Below are 15,923 nucleotides of genomic sequence, written 5' to 3' on the forward strand. Positions count from 1 at the left end.
GCGAGGAAAACGAAAGTGATACGACCACAGCGCGTTGCCATGTTCCCGGCTCCAGTATCAGATTTAAAATGGAGTCTTTCGGCATATAAAGAGGGATATTGATGTAGAACCTGGCAACCGCTCGCAGTGCGAGTGTGGGCGGGAAGTCTCGTCGTAGATTCAACCGAACAATTCGGTCTTTGAAAGCTGTGGCAGTTTTAATCTGTGAGAATGTCTGCCATGTTTTGTCAACTTTGTGGAAGGTCCGAGGAAACGACAGCAACCGGCCCTTTGTTGACGGACAGCGACGTGTGCGCTCACCTGGAGTGTATGGTGAATATAGTTTTGCTCCTCGCGCCAGATGAATCAGCATCCGAGACGTCACAAGCTTCTCGTGGAATAGGATTTTCCCCTGAAAAAACGCTCTCATGCTGCTGGCTTTCCTGCTCCACTGCGTGTTGGAGAGTTTTGTTATGCTAAAAATGCACTACAGGGTTATGGAAATATAAAATAAGACCTGTATTTGAAGAGGAATTCAGTCTTTCGTCGTCTGTGACAGTGCAGGTTGTTGGTAGTGATAGCGGTGATGCGTTCAAAGTCGCCTTCTAACCGTTGAGTTCTGTTTCAGTTATACTCTTCCAACCTTTGGTGCCAGAACTCACCGGAACTGGATGATCTAAACGGGTTTGCTGTGGAAGATGTGAGGAAGGAGGTGCAAAGAGGAAAACATCTGGTGAGATGTTTGTCTGTAAATCAATGGAAATATTATTGGTCTTCACTACTTAAACTTTGCATTGTTTCTGGTTGCAACATGAGATTACAACATCACAGGAAGTGCAAAGAACAATGTCCTCATTATTCCATTCCATTATTCCCCACTCACTGACATTATTATTACTTTGGTTTAATGATGTGTTTGACGTTTATATACAGTGGTGCCTTGGTTTTTGAACATCCCGGAATTCGAACAAATCGGAGTTCGAACAAAAATTTTGATTTTTTTTGCTTCTGATTTCGAACAAAAATCCAGAACTCGAGCGCTGCTGAAAAAAGCCGGAAAAAAAATACTGTGTGCGGACCGATCAGCGGAGCCACGACGTGCTTTGTTATTGTGTATAACGCAGCCTCTGTATGCAGACGTGTCCCGTTAGCTCCATTTACTGACTGTTTTTTCTTCATATTGAGGTGTAAAACCTTTCCTGTCTCCACACTGGACCGTGGTAGAGTGTCACAGGGGAGGTGCTGGAGCGCTCACTCCAGGGTTTGATGTCCTGTTGTGGGCTGGAGCTGGGACAGGGATGAGGCCAGTCTGGGACAGAGCGTGACTTGGTTTATGACTTTGTCACAGCCAAACTGCACAGAAGCGCACATTCAGAGCTGGACACGCACCGGGCACCTCTTCACTTCTGGAGAGACCTCACTCACTCGGCAACCCCTCCCACATGCAGCGGCCACACACATAGAGGAACAGCCACCTGCAGCAGACACTCTACATTCACTCCTACAAGAGACTATTTTAAGGCTTGGAACGCATTAGTTCTTTTTCCATTCATTGTAATGGGAAAAATCGATTCGGATTTCAAACAAATCGCTTTTCGAACGGCTGTCTGGAACGGATTGTGGACACCACTGTATATGAAAATGACTGTTGCGTATGAACACAAGATGGCAGTGCGCACGCTCAGCATCTTTGTCTCCCAGTTTTTGCCTGAAAAAACAACAACAATGTGACGCAGGTAACACTGAGCCCCGTGTCACCTGCAGCTCTGTCACAAGTGCAAGAAACCTGGCGCCACGGTGGGGTGTGAGCTCAGGCGCTGCTGCAGGTCCTACCACTACCCGTGTGCGCTGGAGGATGGCGCCGAGCACACGCATGACGAAGAGATGGAGACGTACAAGTGAGTGCCCTCGGTCAGTGAACGCCACACGCATGATAGGAAGGTGGGGATGGCTTGGTGCTTCCTCCAGCTGAGACCCCAGATGCTTGGATTCCTGAGCTGCCGACACACCTGCAGCAGCTCCATCGAGCCGCTGTACCACAGACTCGTTGCATCTCCACACAACTGCAGCAGCAGGCGCTGGGGTCGTCTCTCACCTCCCTGACTCCCCAGTTTGCACCAAAAACTGGTCTTTGGTTTTGCTATGGTATGAATTTTTCATGCACCACTACACTGGTGATCAGCCCTGACAGCGTCTGCAACCTTTGCAGCTGTATTTCAGCCGGGACCCAGTTCACCGGGACCTACGGGTCCAAACCTCAATTTCAAGATGAAAACTTGAAAATAACTGGGTGATTATATGAGGTTTGGTCCGGAGTCCTGCTTTAGGTTAGCCATGTGTTTGGATGGAAGTTTAGGGTGAGAGGCTCCTCACAAATGTATCAAAAACATGTGTGTGTGTTTGATTGACCATCTCCTGTCCAGCAGTCTCTACTGTCCCAAACACAAGGGGAAGCCTGGTGAGTGGAGCTGCTGAGGTGCTTCTGAGTCTCTTCAGGCCTCTGATCCTCTCTGTCCAACTCTCTGTTCACAGACAAGGGGGACGCGTCCTTCTCAGACACGCCCAAGGTTCGCTTCCTTCATTACCTCTTCAGTCGCCTTAGTCGTGATGATGACCAGCCTCAGGAACTGCACTGAGTTTACATGTACTGAGCTGCACGGTGGGGCAGTGGTTAGCGCTGCAGCCCTGGCAGCTCCTTCTTTTGTTGTAGTTTTCATCGCGCTTCCTTCAAAGAGCATGTAAATCACTTGCGCAGGAGAGAACCAGATGCAAATATTGACATAAGCAGAGATGAAGATTAAAAATAAAACGTCCGAAGTGGAAGTGCCACGACAAAAGCGTGTTGGCATGTTATCAACTACCAACCAGAAGTCTTCAGCATATAAAGAGGGATATTGGTGTAGATCCTGGCAGTGGCTCACGAGTGCAGGCGGGAAGTGTGTTGACAGTTTTAATCTGCTGGAAAAGGCCTGACATCACAGTGGGCGCCTCCTGTCCACCCCGTGTGCACTCTCCTCCTCACCTCACGTCTTCTTCGATTCCAGAAATAACTGTTTTGAGTTAAAGGAAGTGAAACACCAAATGAGTTTGCCTATGCTCTCACTCTTAACTGGCATGTGAGGTCAGCTCTGCCAGCTCACCCAAATCAGAGGGTCAAATAGCTGACATTTGAAGTCATGAAAAGAAGGTCAGGACCTGGTGCCCACTCAGTATCCAGAGGATTCAAGCCCTGCACTTGTGTCCAGCCCTGTATTCTAACGCCTCCCTGTCGTCCTCTGAAGACCTACTGCTTCAAGTGTGAGGCTCTGAAGGGAAACCCCGCCATGGAAGGCGGGTCAGGCGCCCACATGTGAGTGCTGCTGATGTGTCCATGTCACAGATGGGTAGTTACTGACCGAGGACCGTTCCAGGGTCCCCTGCAGTGACCACACGCCGGCCGCTGAGCCCACCGCTGGTGAGTGAGGCCTCCTCCTCCTCCTCCTCAGACGATGAAGTGCCTGGCATGAATCTCTTCCTGTTCTCTAGACTCGGACTCTGACGACGGCCCGTCCAACACGGTCGTGTCTCAAGGAAGAAAGGTTCCATGATGATGCTGATGATGATGACATGTCTGTGTGATTCATGCTCTTCTCTTTCTCCACAGAGGAAGTTGACCTTCACCGAAGAGTAAGTCCAACGTGCTCTGGCGAACACGGCCCACATCGTAATGTTGAACCTCTTTGGCTGCAGATGGACAGAGGAGGAGCCCAGTGAAAGGAAGAGGAAGTCACGTTCAGACTCGGGTATCTTCTCCCTCAGCAAGTCCTCCAGCATCTCGTCCCACCTTCACCTCACTCTTCCTCTTCTCTCTGTGCTTCCTGCAGATGACAGTGAGGAGCTTGTGAGTCTCCACATCATCCTTTCGTTACAATCTCTCAGATGTTCTTGTGACTTTCTCCCTTGTGACTCTTCAAGGCTCTTCCACTCTCCAGGTAGGTTTCCTCTTCCTCCCCAGGCATGCAGGACAGTGGTGCGCCTCTGAGGTCCACTCTCATCTCTGTGGTCTGAAGCTGAGTTGCAGGGAAATACGAGACGCCTGCTTCCCTGCAACGAAGCTCTTGTGCGACCCTGGATGTTTTGATGCTAAACTTGTGTCGGGTTTTAACAAAATAACTGACTGTCATTCTGTTTTGAAGCGACGCGGCGGGCACGCCAAGGTCACCGTCGGGTCAGTGTCAGAGGATGGGGACGTTCACCCTGAAAGTGTGTTGTAAACTGCCTCACGTGTTTCCACAGGAGAAGTGCTGCAGTGTGATGCTGAAACTCAGTACGAGGGTGAAACCATCATTGACCCAGTGAGTCACACACGAGAGAATATTCTGATCACTCAGTCACCACCTTCAGTCTCTAAACATCGTCTCTTTCGCTGTCGCTCAGACATCTTCTCCACTTGTTTTTGCCCCAGTCTGCGCTCTCTTCCTCTGCTCCCTCCTCCTCTCCACATCTCCTTCTTCTCCACAAATCAACATATCATCGAGGCGTCAAACTGACAATTAAAGAATCACAAACACTCACAAGGGCAACCAGCCAAATCCAAAGCCTCTGCGTGTGTTTTGCATGGCCAATATCTCAGTGGTGTTGAGCTGCTAGCCACCTAGTATGTTGTGACTCTTGCTGATTTGGGATTGTTTTTCACTTCATGGACAAAGAGAGCGAACTACAGCTATTGTTTTCTTAATTCATGTTTTAAAAACGTGTCAAACGAGCGTCCCATCGCGTCATTTTGGTCCATTTGAAACCAACCCAATACACGCAAACACGCACGGATTTGTATCGGTGCGTGTGTCGCTTTAAGAAAACCACGTGACCGATACATCCTCGAGGTGAGCCAGACTGGGCGACGCGCAGTGCATTATGGTTAGAGTCTGGAATCGCTCCGACTGGCCCTAACGTCGGATTAAAAACGTTTTTTATTGTTCAGAATAATCGACTTGCTATTTGTAATCAGGAAAACTACAAGCCGCCTACAGACGCGCGTGAAACTCGTCCGTCGTCGAGTAGGTTGTACGTCATTTCCGCTTTGGAAAGCAACAAACGGGCGTCCGTTTTTTATCTCCTCCGCATCGCCTCTGCTCGTCTGCTGAATTTTGCTGCAACGTAACTGCGTTTTTACCGGCGAGGGACCGAGCCGTGTTCACTAGGCAGCGATTTTTGGAGTCGCTCGCGCGGCCCGGAGCAGGTCAGGTTCCTTGTTTTCTCCGTCACCGTCTCCCTCGAATCACAATGGACTGGAGGAAAAGGAAAAGTTCTCAAGTGTGGGATTATTTCGACCACATAGCGCCGTGCAGGGTAAATATTTTTGCTTTTATACTTCACTCTTTGGCTCAATTTCAGTCGCCTGCGTTCGTATTCCTGCCGTGTGTCGCTAACGGTTCCGTCCGGCGACTGTTCCTCTGCAGGTCAAATGTAGGATCTGCGCCACCGAGCTGTCCTACCTGAACCGGAGCACCTCGTCCCTGTACCGACACTTCAGGGCTCTGCACGACAGGGATCCCATCAACGCAGCGGTCTCCAAGTCCAGTATGGTTTTAAACGCTGCTGTTCGTCAAACAACCACACAGTCCATCCCAGTTGATCGTTGTTTTTCCTGTGACTGCCAGCCTCTAGGAAGCAGGCGATGGACCAGGCTGTGATCAACATGGTCAGCAAAGACTGGCCCCTGAGCATCGTGGAGGATGAGTGTTTCAGGGAGCTGCTCCACCTGCTGGAGCCCTCCTATGTGGTGCCCACCACCAAGGTATGAGCCGGGAGGAGCGCGAGTCCTTCCAGGCGCGTCACCGCTGCGCTGGTCCGTTGCAGGCTCTGAGGAACATGATGGGCCAAGTGGACGAGGAGGAGGATGAGATGAGCGAGAGCGACATCGCCAATGGCATCAGGGTCAGTAGAACAGGCGCTGGAATTTGTAACGTCCACTATGTGCGTCAGGTTTTAGCGACACAGAACAGTCCCTCCAGGATGTTGCAGACATTCTTATTGATGGTTGAGGCCTAAAATGCAGGACTTTGTGGCAGATGTGTTCTTTAAATACAGTGAAAGTTGCAATCTTTGGTGGTTCTGGATGATGGAGCTTGTATAAACTATGCCACTTTTTAGCCTTGTAGTTGAAGAACCTCCCTCCATTATGTAAATGCTAAACAAAAAAAACCATGGCACTATAAGTCCATCTTTTGTGTGATGATGTTCCGTGAGTAGTTTCCATTCTGTTCTGGAGCTCCTCACAAGGGCGGAGCCTGACTGAGGGTTGGATGGGCGCAGCCTGAGAGGTAAAGGTCCACTAATGCAGCCAATGAAAACAGTAGCTGCTGATATGTTCCACAGAATGTAGAGGGTCAGAAACAGCCTGGAGAGAGAGGGATCTGGTTGTCAGCCATGTTTGTTTACGTCAGTGTTCAGGTGACGCTGCACTAGTCAGTTCCCCTTTTTACTTCCCTCTATGCTACATTTCTGTTATGGGAATTTGGACGTTTAGGAATGGATTCAGACTTCATTTCTGAATGCCAATATTTGTGGGCAAATGTGAGTGTTTGTTGTCGCACATGACGTCATCCCAACAAGGAGGGAGGAGTTATGATGACGCACATGACGCGTAGAGGGGTGGGAGAGTGGAGACTGGAGTGATAGGTGGAATTGGTGGGGATAGGACAGCGCCTCGGACAACTCGCGGGAATTGGTTGGAATTGCGTTAATAGTACCGCAACGTCGCCATGTCCTGGAGGGACTGACAGGAGCAGGAAGCCTCTGAACTGGTCGTAACAGCTACAGTGTGTCATCACAGATGCAGCTCCGAACATGATGAAGGTGAGCTGAGGGAGGAGTCTCCAGGGACCATGATGTTTGTGGATGATATTGTTGTGAGAGAAGAGGAAGCAAGGTCAGTGGAAGCCAGGCAGACAGATTCAGTGATCGCACATGTTTAGGGACTGAGAAGATGAAGGTCCAGAGGCTGTTGGTGGAGGAAGGACACGGTCAGAAATGAGACAGAAATGGAGGACAGATGGTTGGTGGACAGGAGAGGAAGTTCCAGTGAGGGTCAAGGAGGACTTGCTCCAGGGACCCCTGATGAGGAAAGCAGTGAAACCAATGCGATGCATTTATGACAATGTAACAGAACCACATTAGAGTGGGCGAGAGGTAACCACCAGACTTCAGCGGGGACCACGGTGAGGTGAGTGCAGGTCTGCAGCAGGTGGCCTCTCCTCTCTCCCCTGGACTGGACTGTGACAGACCTGTGTTGTGTCCCCAGGTGACGCCGGAGAGAAGAGCGGCTCCCGTCTTAACTCTGTGTAGCTCGCGCTCAGATGTCAGATGTGTGAAATAAAAACCTCGCCACATCTGCCTGCCGTGCTGACTTCTTTCATCCTGAGGTGGCGCCAGCGCGCTCTACCGTGCGAGCGGGTCTTTGGTGTAAAGACGATGGAAGAGAGCCGCGCCGCTGTCTTCAAAGACCTGCGTCCGTCTTTAGTGTTCCTCTACAAATAAACACGTTAGCTACTGGGCGTCAGGACGCACGCACGCACACACGCACGCACGCACGCACGTGGGCGGAGCGACAGCTGCACGCGATCTCTGGTCAATAGAGTTGTGATGTGTCTGGTTTGGCTCTCCCGCAGCATGTGAAGGTGGAGAGTCTGCTGGCTCCGCTGGAGTTTTCCCCGCCCACTTCCCCCGTCCCGTTTCTCAAAGAGGAGCCTTTGGATGAAGAAGAGGAGGCCATGATGGAGGCCAGGAGCAGCGGTGAGTCCTCACGAGTCCATGAGATGCTCCTCAGGTGGCCCCCACCCGACTGACGTGCGCTCCTCCACAGAGAAGCGAGAGAAGGCCGTGCCTGCGGAGGAGAGCAGGAACCCTGTGAGTCCAGCCTTGGTGCACTTGTGTCTTCTGTCTGGGCTCCATGCTAACGTCTGTCTCCGTCTGTGGCCCAGCGTGTCCGGCTCCACCAGCAGTTCCTGGCGACCTACAGGAGGAAGTGAGTGTCGCTTTCATTTATTTTGGGGTTTCTAACGCCAAAGCTGGCACCTCTGACCTGGAGGTTTGTTGAAGAGGAGACCTCCCTGCTTTAGTGTCCACCACCTGTTACTCCCAGAACCCTTTGCTTCCTCCGCGCCCCCCTCTGGGACGCTCCTGCGTGCCAGCGTTTTAACTAGCTAGCTCTGTCACCTGTCACTAGAAAAGTTTTGTTTGAGTGCGAACTGCTGCAGTGAATGATGAGACATGTGGGATATGAGCAAATCACCGGCCCCTTGCGGCCCCCCAGCCCCAGGTTTGACACCCTGGTAGGGCGTGGTGTTTGACTTGAGGGGAACGTGGGTGGTGCTCTTCACTGTCCGCGGTGTCTGAAGGTTCCTCTGTCCTGCAGAGACAAAGGCCAGGCAGCGTCCGGCACAGGTGAGTGGTGTCCAGGCTCGGCGTTAGCAGCGGCGTGCTAACACTAGCTTGCTTCTGAAGCCAAACAGCAGGGCGATGGGTACGCGGAGCCGCCGGAGGCCGAGTCCATCATCCCCTCGGTAAGACCTCCCGTTCACTGCCGCCCCCCCCCCGGCCACCCTCATGACCCGGCTCTCTGCAGGACGTGGACTCGGACAGCCTCCTCGCTCCGGTGAGGACCAGGGACGGGCTCCAGGGCCGCTCGGCCAGTCAGGTGGGCTCCATGGAGACGGAGAACGGAGGTAAGAACTGTTGGCGCCGGACGTCCCCACCGCCCGCTCACCACTGCCTGCTGGTGTCAGTGTCCAGAGCCCAGTCCAGGCTGACCGACCCGGTGGACATGCCCGAGTACTACCGCTACGCCGGCGCCGGCCTCTTCTCCTCCCCCGTCTCGCCCACGCCGCTGGACAGCAACGGTGCCGCCATCATGGACGCCAGCAGCTTCTGGAAGAGCTGCAACACCGCCGGCTGCACGGAGGACTTCTTCACCGATCTGGTGTCGGAGATGAGCCGACTGTCCCAGAGGATCCAGTCGGACCAGGCCAGCCAGGAGGGTGAGGGCGGCCGCCGTGCCGCGCAGCGCCGCTGAGCCACGGCCACTTGACTCACGCCTCTCCTCCGTGTCTGCAGACTACGACGTGGCCATGAAGGTGATGGAGGCGTCTGGCAGACTCGCGCTGCTGGTGGACAAGAAGCAGAAAGGTGTCACTCCTCCGTCGGCTCCCTCCTCCTTTGTCTCTCTGTCTTTCACTCGTCTTTTCACCAACGCTCTCTCCTTATTTTCTTCCCTCTCTCTTTGCCTTTCTTTTAAAATTACTTACTTACTCCTTTTTATAGCGCTGCCTCTTCCTTCTTTCTCTCTGTCTTCAGTACTTCCCTCTTTCTCTCCTCACTCTATCCTCAGCTCTTTCCTCTCTTGAACCCTCTCTCCCTCCTTCAAGGTCTCGCTCAGTCTGACTCACATGGCTTCATGTCTTTCCATCGCTCACTTTGTGAGATCGTTTTATTAAAATCAAGCCTTTTAAAAGTCATTTGTGTTTATGTAAATACATTTTTTCTGAATGTATTTTTCAGACATTTTTATTTTCCTCAAATTCTTCTGTTTTTATTATAAATATGTTCAGTGTATATATATATATATATATATATATATATATATATATATATATATTTTATTTATTTTTTTTTTCTTCATATAAGTATTTTTTTCCACTATTTTGAGAGTGTTACATTTTAAAATAGTTTTATTTATTATTTCAAATGTTTTCAATGTTTTTTTTTAAATCGTCATACATTGTAATAAGTATTTTTTTTTAAGTACGTTTTTGTTTTTGTATTTTTAAATTGATTCTTAACTCATTCATGTATTTTTAAGTATTAAATATTTTGGACTGATTTATATTGTTAGTTTTTAATTGACATGCGTCTTTTTTCTTCCTAATTTATAGTTTCTTTTAGTTTCAAATCTTATCTACTTCTGGATGAAAGTTTGATCAGGTGCCTGCTACAGTTATGATCCAACGTCATGTTTTCCACGTCCTATGTTGGTACTTCCATTCCATTGTGTCAAAAGTCTTGTGAATGAAGCTGTGACTCTGGAGGTCGACTGAGAACAGAATGTCAGGAAGTGGAAAGTGATGTCTCTCTTCTGGCTTCCAGAGCTGGAGGAGAAGCAGGTGGCGCTGCAGCGAGCTCAGGCGGCCATGAAGACGCTGGCGTCGGCGGTCAGGAGATGACCAGCGCGGCGTTTTTAACCCGGGCGACCACCATTAATTTATGTCTCCAAACCGTCACAGGACTTTTACTTTGGCTGTTTTTAATGGTTCACGAAGCCTCAGCTTCTCTTGTGTTTTAAAGGAAACTGGCTGAAGAAGACAAAGACTTGTTAAATGGTGTTTTAATAAAGGTGACGATAGCGACCAGACCGGAGTGGCGCGTCGTTCTTACAGTAGTCAGTACAGTACAGTCTTGCACTCACCAACATGGTTCAGTGACGGGCAACAGATGAGCCGCTGACACTCTTTATATACAAGTATTTCACTATTTTGAATTTTACTTTTTAAAATTGTGTTATTTCAAATAGCTTTTTAAAACATGAAGCACATGTATTAAAAATTTTTAAAATAATTTGTATTTTTGTTTATGTAATTTTTTCTTCTTCATCAAATGTATTTATGTATGATGTAATGTATTATTTAAAAACAAAAATATATATATATAGTTTAATTTATTTCAAAAAACGTATTTAAATATAAAGTACATTAATTAAAATTAAGCCTTGGGTTAAGCTTATTAATTTTAATAAATGTTTTTGTCAATACTTAAATTACTATTTTTTTAAACATTATTTTACCTTCAAATTCTTGTTTTTTATTTTGGTTTTCAGAAATGTATTTTCTCCAAATTCTTGTTGTTCTGACCTATAAAATTAAGATTTTTTTTCTTTCACTATTTTGAAAATGTTATTAACATTGTTTTGTAATTTCAAACTTTTTTAAGACAGCCTTTTACAATTAAACGTCAATTTTTTTTCTGTAATGATTATTTATTTATTCATTTTATTTTCCCCAAATTCTATAGCGACCAGATCCGATCTCGCCACCATGGTTTCATGATGCACCAACAGTCAACAGACGAGCCGTTGACACTTTGAGGAAACATTTTAATCGTTAAAAAAAAAAAAAAGTATTTACAGAGAACCCAGTTCTGCACAGTAACAAATGACAAAACAGCAGCAGAGCCTCTCGTGGGACGATCGAGAAGAATGAAGAGTCGCTGGTGGAAGCAAAGAGGCTTGTAACAGATGAGATCCAGGGGAAGTAACTCGTCCACTCCGCAGCTAAACTGGCCACAAAACCAGGGACAACTTCCACACTTGGTTTAGAGAATTCAGCAGCGTCTCCTCCGACACCTCAGCAACAGGAGCCAATAAGACCTGGCGGTGCGTTCAATGCCCCTCGTAACTGTGACCTTCACAGTCCAGACTTCAGCCCAGAGGTCGTGATGAGAAGGTGGCGGTTGTGGAATGACGTCAACGCGCTCTGATCTCAGAGGTCTTGGGTTTGACGCTGGCGCTCACTGATCTGGGAGGAAAGCGGAGCAAGCTCCCGCAGACCTCAGTTCCTGAAGGCGCCGCAGCGACTGGCCCGCGAGATGAAGTCCTTGAGCAGGTTCCCGTCCACCTGCCAGAAGGCCGTGGTCTGCGTCACCTCGGTCAGGTGGTTGACGCAGAACTTGAAGCAGAACTCCTCCAGGTCCTGCGAGGCGAGAGACGGTCACGTGACAGAGGAAATGGTTTGGATGCGGGTTAGGTGAGGGTTAGGGAGGCTGACCTCGGCATCGTAGCGCACGGCGGCCGACAGCAGGACGAAGGCGTTGCTGACCGTGATCCCTCTCTTGATGATGTGCTGGCACAGACGCTTCAGTCGGTTCTCGCAGTACGACGTGGCCAAGTCCAGCAGGCCTGGAAGAAGCAGAGCGTCAGGAGGCGGCGTGTGCCGCGAGGCGGCGTCACGCCCCACCGATGGCGTCCTCGGGAGGGAGCTCCACGCTGTCAGTGTAGAGGAAGTGCAGGAAGGAGCGGTAGACCGGGTAGGAGAACTGCTGGATCTGGATCACCTCCTTCATGTCTTCGTTCCAGTGGGCCTGGAACATGGTCCGGAAGTGTTCACACCTGCGACGGCGGAAGCAGCGGCACTGAGCAAAGACGCGCAGCTGCAGCGGCGGCAGTGGTGAGCGCGCACTGACCGGATTTTCAGGATGGACTTGTGGACGTGGATGAACTTCCCCTCGATGCAGAACTTGAGGTCGGACGTCTCCGGGTTGTCGAACTCCTTCCTCAGCGCCTGGGCCACAGTCAGGAAGTCGTCGGGATCTGGGGACACGGCGACAGCCGTCACCCCGGCTCACCGCGGCGCCACCATTCCTGCTGCTCACCGACGGAGATCGGCCGCCACATGACGGCCGGCGTGGCGAAGCAGGCGAAGACGTCGTCGGTGTACTGGAAGTGCGTGAGGTGCGGCAGCAGCAGCGACTGGCCCCGGCACTGGCCCCACATGAAGACCTGCCCGCTGTAGCTCCGGGCCGCCGACGTGTGCGCCGAGTGGCAGGCGGCGATCTCGATGATCCTGCGGGGCGCGGGGAGAGCGGTGAGGTGCTGAGGACAGGCGGTGGCGTCGGCGCTCACCTCTCCTTCTCGGCCATGATCTGCACCGGGCTCAGCTGGTTGCTCTTGTTGCCGGTGCCCAGCTGGCCGTAGGTGTTGGCGCCCCAGGCGTACAGCAGCCCCTCGTCCGTCAGAGCCATGGCGTGGGCGTAGCCACAGACCACCTGCAGGGGGAGACACTGAGTGCCTGTTGTTCTGGCTCCAGAAGCAGAAGACGAAAGCTCGAGGAGCGGGCACCTGCTGGACACACACGCCCTGCAGGTCCACCAGGCGGCAGGGGGTCAGCTGGTTGCCGTTGTTGCCGAGTCCCAGTTGCCCGTTCCCGTTGTAGCCCCAGCCGTAGACCTGCGGGTGGGCGGGGCACACGGGTGAGCGAGTGTGGAGCCGGCGGTCCGAGCACCGGGCCTCACCTCTCCGTTGTCCAGCACGGCCAGAGAGGAGGTCTGGCCGCACACGATGCTGACCGCCGCCTTGTTCTGGAGGCGGAAGGCCACTCGCCGCGGCGACGGCTGGTTGGCGGTGGAGCCGCAGCCCACCTGCCCGCAGTTGTTGTAGCCCCAGGCGTAAACCTGCGCAGGAGCCGTTGCTTTACGCTCAACCCTGACCGGAGCCCAGGGCTGCTCACCTCTCCTGTGTCCGTCAGAGCCATGGAGTGGTGCGAGCCGCAGGCCACCGCCGCCACCTTCTTGCCAACCAGGTTGGTGGAGACCAGCACGGGGGCCACGCCCTGGTTGGTGGTTCCGTTCCCCAGCTGGCTGTAGCCGTTGTGCCCCCAGGCGAAGAGCTCCCCCTCTGGGACACGAGACAAGTCAGTTCCCGGCTGGGGAGGCGAGCGGCGCCGGGCTACCTTCAGTGGCCAGCAGGACGTGGGGCCCGCTGCCGTAGCTCAGGCTCACCACCTTCTTCCCGGTCAGGAAGTCCAGCTTCTTGGGCACCATGGTGCTCTGGATGTCTCCGGTGCCCAGACAGTTGCTGCAGTTCAGGCCAAAGACAAACACCTGGAGACAAACACGGGACACGTGAGGACACACGCAGCCCAGACACCACAGCAAGCGGCGTGCTATCCACGACTCGGAGTCACGCGAGTCACACGCAAGTAAACACCAGATAACAAGATCCAGGTCACGGACAGATGCTGCACTTGTTTGTGGAGGTCGGTGCTACAGACACAAAGCCGCTCACCAGACTCGTGCGAGGCCAGAGAAGAGCGGCTGGGTGAAGCATGTTGGGCGTGAGGAGGACCGGAGGAGCCGAGCGCTCCAGCCTGGAGGACCCGGGCTCCTCACCTCCCTCAGTCAAAGCCTCACCTCGTCGTCGCTGGTGACGTAAATGGCCTCGTTGGCCGAGTTGCCGAACACGCATGCTTGACGTATGGACGCCAGCTCCTGCAGGCTCATCAGACTGAAGAGGGGCCACTTGCTGAGGTCCACCATGATGGGCTGGCGAGGCGGGTGCCAGGTGTCTCCAGGGGCCGGGACAGATGCAGCTTGGCGTTCGGGGGGGAGGAAACCAGAGAAGGTGAACACAGAGTTCGGACATGGCTTCGTACCGACCGCGCGTGTGAGGACAGCGGCGGCGGCACGAGGCTAGACACACTTCACCAGCAGCGCCACCTGGTGCTTCTGCCTGGAACTGAGTGACGGGGGCAGCAGTGAGACACTGAGCTGCTGCCAGCCACGATCACAGCAGGTGCCTTCACAGGTTCAACATGCATGTGTGTGTGTATATATACATATATAATCCATTACATTCATATTCCCTTGACAATTCTTAATGTTAAAATTAGAATTTAGCAATTCCAACAGTTAGTCTGAGTTTGTAATAAGCACATTTGCAATGACAACAAGGGCAGTATAAACTTTGTTTACAATATTCTGATCTTGTCTTTTTGTCATTTTTGGACAGATATAATCTCAGTTTACCTCTTCAGACCTGAGCTTTCCTTGAGTTCTACTTTTGGGATTTGCAATGCAGACGTCTAATCCAATCACCTAGGAGGAATAACCACTGGACGCTGTCTTTTCTTTACAGTACGTATTGTATGTATCTCTGCATTCATTCATCTAAATTCATCAAAATCTCTACATCGTAAACAGCCTTTGTTTTATTTTTGTGGCACAGTACCAAAGCACTTTCCTAGTTGATGGGATCCTCACTATAATAATAATAATAATAATAACAATAAAACGGATTGTGAACTTTCTTCCCCGGAGTTGTTGTTGTTGTTGTTGTCGTCGCAGGAGCCTAGTGTCTCTGAACACGCTTGTGTTGCGCCTTTTTCCTCACTGAAATGCCTGTTATGTTGCGGCTTAAGAGCATCGTTACGGGACCATTTAAAAAACAAAATACCATGGCGCCGAGAGGCAAAGCTGTTACCTCCACATCTGTGGACGGGGGGAGCTACAACACTGAAAAATCCTGTCCCTGGTTATTCCGTTTAGAATAAACAGACGTGAACAACATGGAATACCAGTGAAGAAAACAGACATTTAACAGAAACACTGAAGATAAAAAGAGTTACATGTGAATGGATGCAGGAAAGAAACAAACTTACTGGTCTGAAATGATGATAAATACTGGCGCATATCTTTAAAAACCACAGTGAGAAACGATTATATACATGTGAATAATGACGGGATTCAAGTTAACGCCTTACGTCACTAGTCTCTGTGACGTCATAACGAGCGTATGTCTCACTGTTTCAGAATGTTGTGTTAGGAGGGAGAAAGCCGGCTGAGTCAGTGCACTACTCAGGTCCAATAACAACAACAGTAGCAACACGGTCCAAACGGCTCCAGAAACAAACCAAGCGAGCAACACTGAGCTTTCCGGAACGAACTTCATTGAGCAGTGAGCTAGCTAGCTAGCTAACTAGCGCGACAGGAAGTGGCCGTGTTCTTTAACCTCTGTCGCCGTAAGACGGAGAACCGGTCGGCTGGAGTGAACCTACCTGTTGAGCAGGTGTTTGACTGCAGGGGGGAGGTCGCACAGGCGGGGTGACCATGGTACAGAGGCGCCTTCGAGATCCTGGTTTGTTGTGACAGAGGAGCGACACACGGCCGCGGTAATCCACGCTACATTTGCGCATGTGCGGCCGGAGATGGAGCTCCACCGCGCATGCGGGAGTCAGTAGTCTTGTTTTGAAGCGGAGTTGGAAATCGATTTGGTTTCGTTGAAGACATACAATTTAAAACAAAGTGGCCGAGCACTCCCGCTTCTTCTGGAGTAAGCAAGCACTTCAAAGCTTTGTTTCCTATAACTATGAAGTCAACCGACCAGTCTTATTTATTTTTTCACTCACTTCTTTGCGCTTTTT

The 15,923-nt window shown here is 51.0% G+C and overlaps 2 protein-coding genes across 7 annotated transcripts; one reads left to right on the forward strand and one right to left on the reverse strand.

Annotated features, from left to right (window-relative positions):
• Positions 1-124: 124 nt before the first annotated feature.
• On the forward strand, positions 125-10,423 carry phf11 (PHD finger protein 11). Of its 3 annotated transcripts, none has more exons than XM_053877654.1 (23): positions 125-312; positions 635-712; positions 1,744-1,877; positions 2,403-2,437; positions 2,512-2,546; positions 3,261-3,328; positions 3,390-3,433; positions 3,505-3,557; positions 3,623-3,645; positions 3,709-3,761; positions 3,843-3,859; positions 3,934-3,950; positions 4,155-4,186; positions 4,255-4,313; positions 7,629-7,752; positions 7,823-7,866; positions 7,941-7,984; positions 8,375-8,403; positions 8,464-8,522; positions 8,585-8,684; positions 8,745-8,996; positions 9,073-9,144; positions 10,102-10,423. In XM_053877654.1, exons 1-23 carry the CDS (start codon positions 211-213, stop codon positions 10,176-10,178), a joined length of 1,551 nt encoding a protein of 516 aa, XP_053733629.1. In that variant the 5' UTR covers positions 125-210; the 3' UTR covers positions 10,179-10,423. The 3 variants fall into 3 exon arrangements, with proteins under 3 accessions (XP_053733629.1, XP_053733627.1, XP_053733628.1); XM_053877652.1 differs by having other exon boundaries at positions 126-312; positions 608-712; positions 10,102-10,409; XM_053877653.1 differs by having other exon boundaries at positions 126-312; positions 608-712; positions 2,406-2,437; positions 10,102-10,407.
• A 543-nt stretch (positions 10,424-10,966) lies between these two features.
• On the reverse strand, positions 10,967-15,740 carry rcbtb1 (regulator of chromosome condensation (RCC1) and BTB (POZ) domain containing protein 1). 4 transcript variants are annotated; one of them, XM_053876811.1, is made up of 12 exons: positions 15,162-15,739; positions 13,915-14,093; positions 13,455-13,605; positions 13,233-13,399; positions 13,018-13,176; positions 12,845-12,952; positions 12,629-12,771; positions 12,379-12,569; positions 12,190-12,316; positions 11,964-12,115; positions 11,775-11,905; positions 10,969-11,699 (listed from the first exon to the last, which is right to left on the reverse strand). In XM_053876811.1, exons 1-12 carry the CDS (start codon positions 15,190-15,192, stop codon positions 11,559-11,561), a joined length of 1,680 nt encoding a protein of 559 aa, XP_053732786.1. In that variant the 5' UTR covers positions 15,193-15,739; the 3' UTR covers positions 10,969-11,558. The 4 variants fall into 4 exon arrangements, with proteins under 4 accessions (XP_053732787.1, XP_053732785.1, XP_053732786.1 ...); XM_053876813.1 differs by having other exon boundaries at positions 10,970-11,699; positions 15,558-15,738; XM_053876812.1 differs by lacking the exon at positions 13,915-14,093 and having other exon boundaries at positions 10,967-11,699; positions 15,558-15,740.
• Between the last annotated feature and the right edge of the window lie 183 nt (positions 15,741-15,923).

The sequence above is a fragment of the Synchiropus splendidus genome, chromosome 10 (assembly GCF_027744825.2).
Source record: "Synchiropus splendidus isolate RoL2022-P1 chromosome 10, RoL_Sspl_1.0, whole genome shotgun sequence".
In the NCBI taxonomy this organism is placed as follows: domain Eukaryota; kingdom Metazoa; phylum Chordata; class Actinopteri; order Syngnathiformes; family Callionymidae; genus Synchiropus; species Synchiropus splendidus.

Coding starts and splice junctions, on each gene's coding strand:
- rcbtb1 (XM_053876810.1), bottom strand. CDS start 14,146: ATGTCCGAACTCTGTGTTCACCTTCTCTGGTTTCCTCCCCCCCGAACG. Junction 13,177..13,232: donor CTCTGACGGACACAGGAGAG/GTGAGCAGCCCT, acceptor GCTCCTGCGCAG/GTTTACGCCTGGGGCTACAA. Junction 11,700..11,774: donor CCGTGCGCTACGATGCCGAG/GTCAGCCTCCCT, acceptor CTCGCCTCGCAG/GACCTGGAGGAGTTCTGCTT.
- phf11 (XM_053877652.1), top strand. CDS start 211: ATGTCTGCCATGTTTTGTCAACTTTGTGGAAGGTCCGAGGAAACGACA. Junction 2,547..3,260: donor CCTTCTCAGACACGCCCAAG/GTTCGCTTCCTT, acceptor CGTCCTCTGAAG/ACCTACTGCTTCAAGTGTGA. Junction 3,646..3,708: donor AAGTTGACCTTCACCGAAGA/GTAAGTCCAACG, acceptor CTTTGGCTGCAG/ATGGACAGAGGAGGAGCCCA.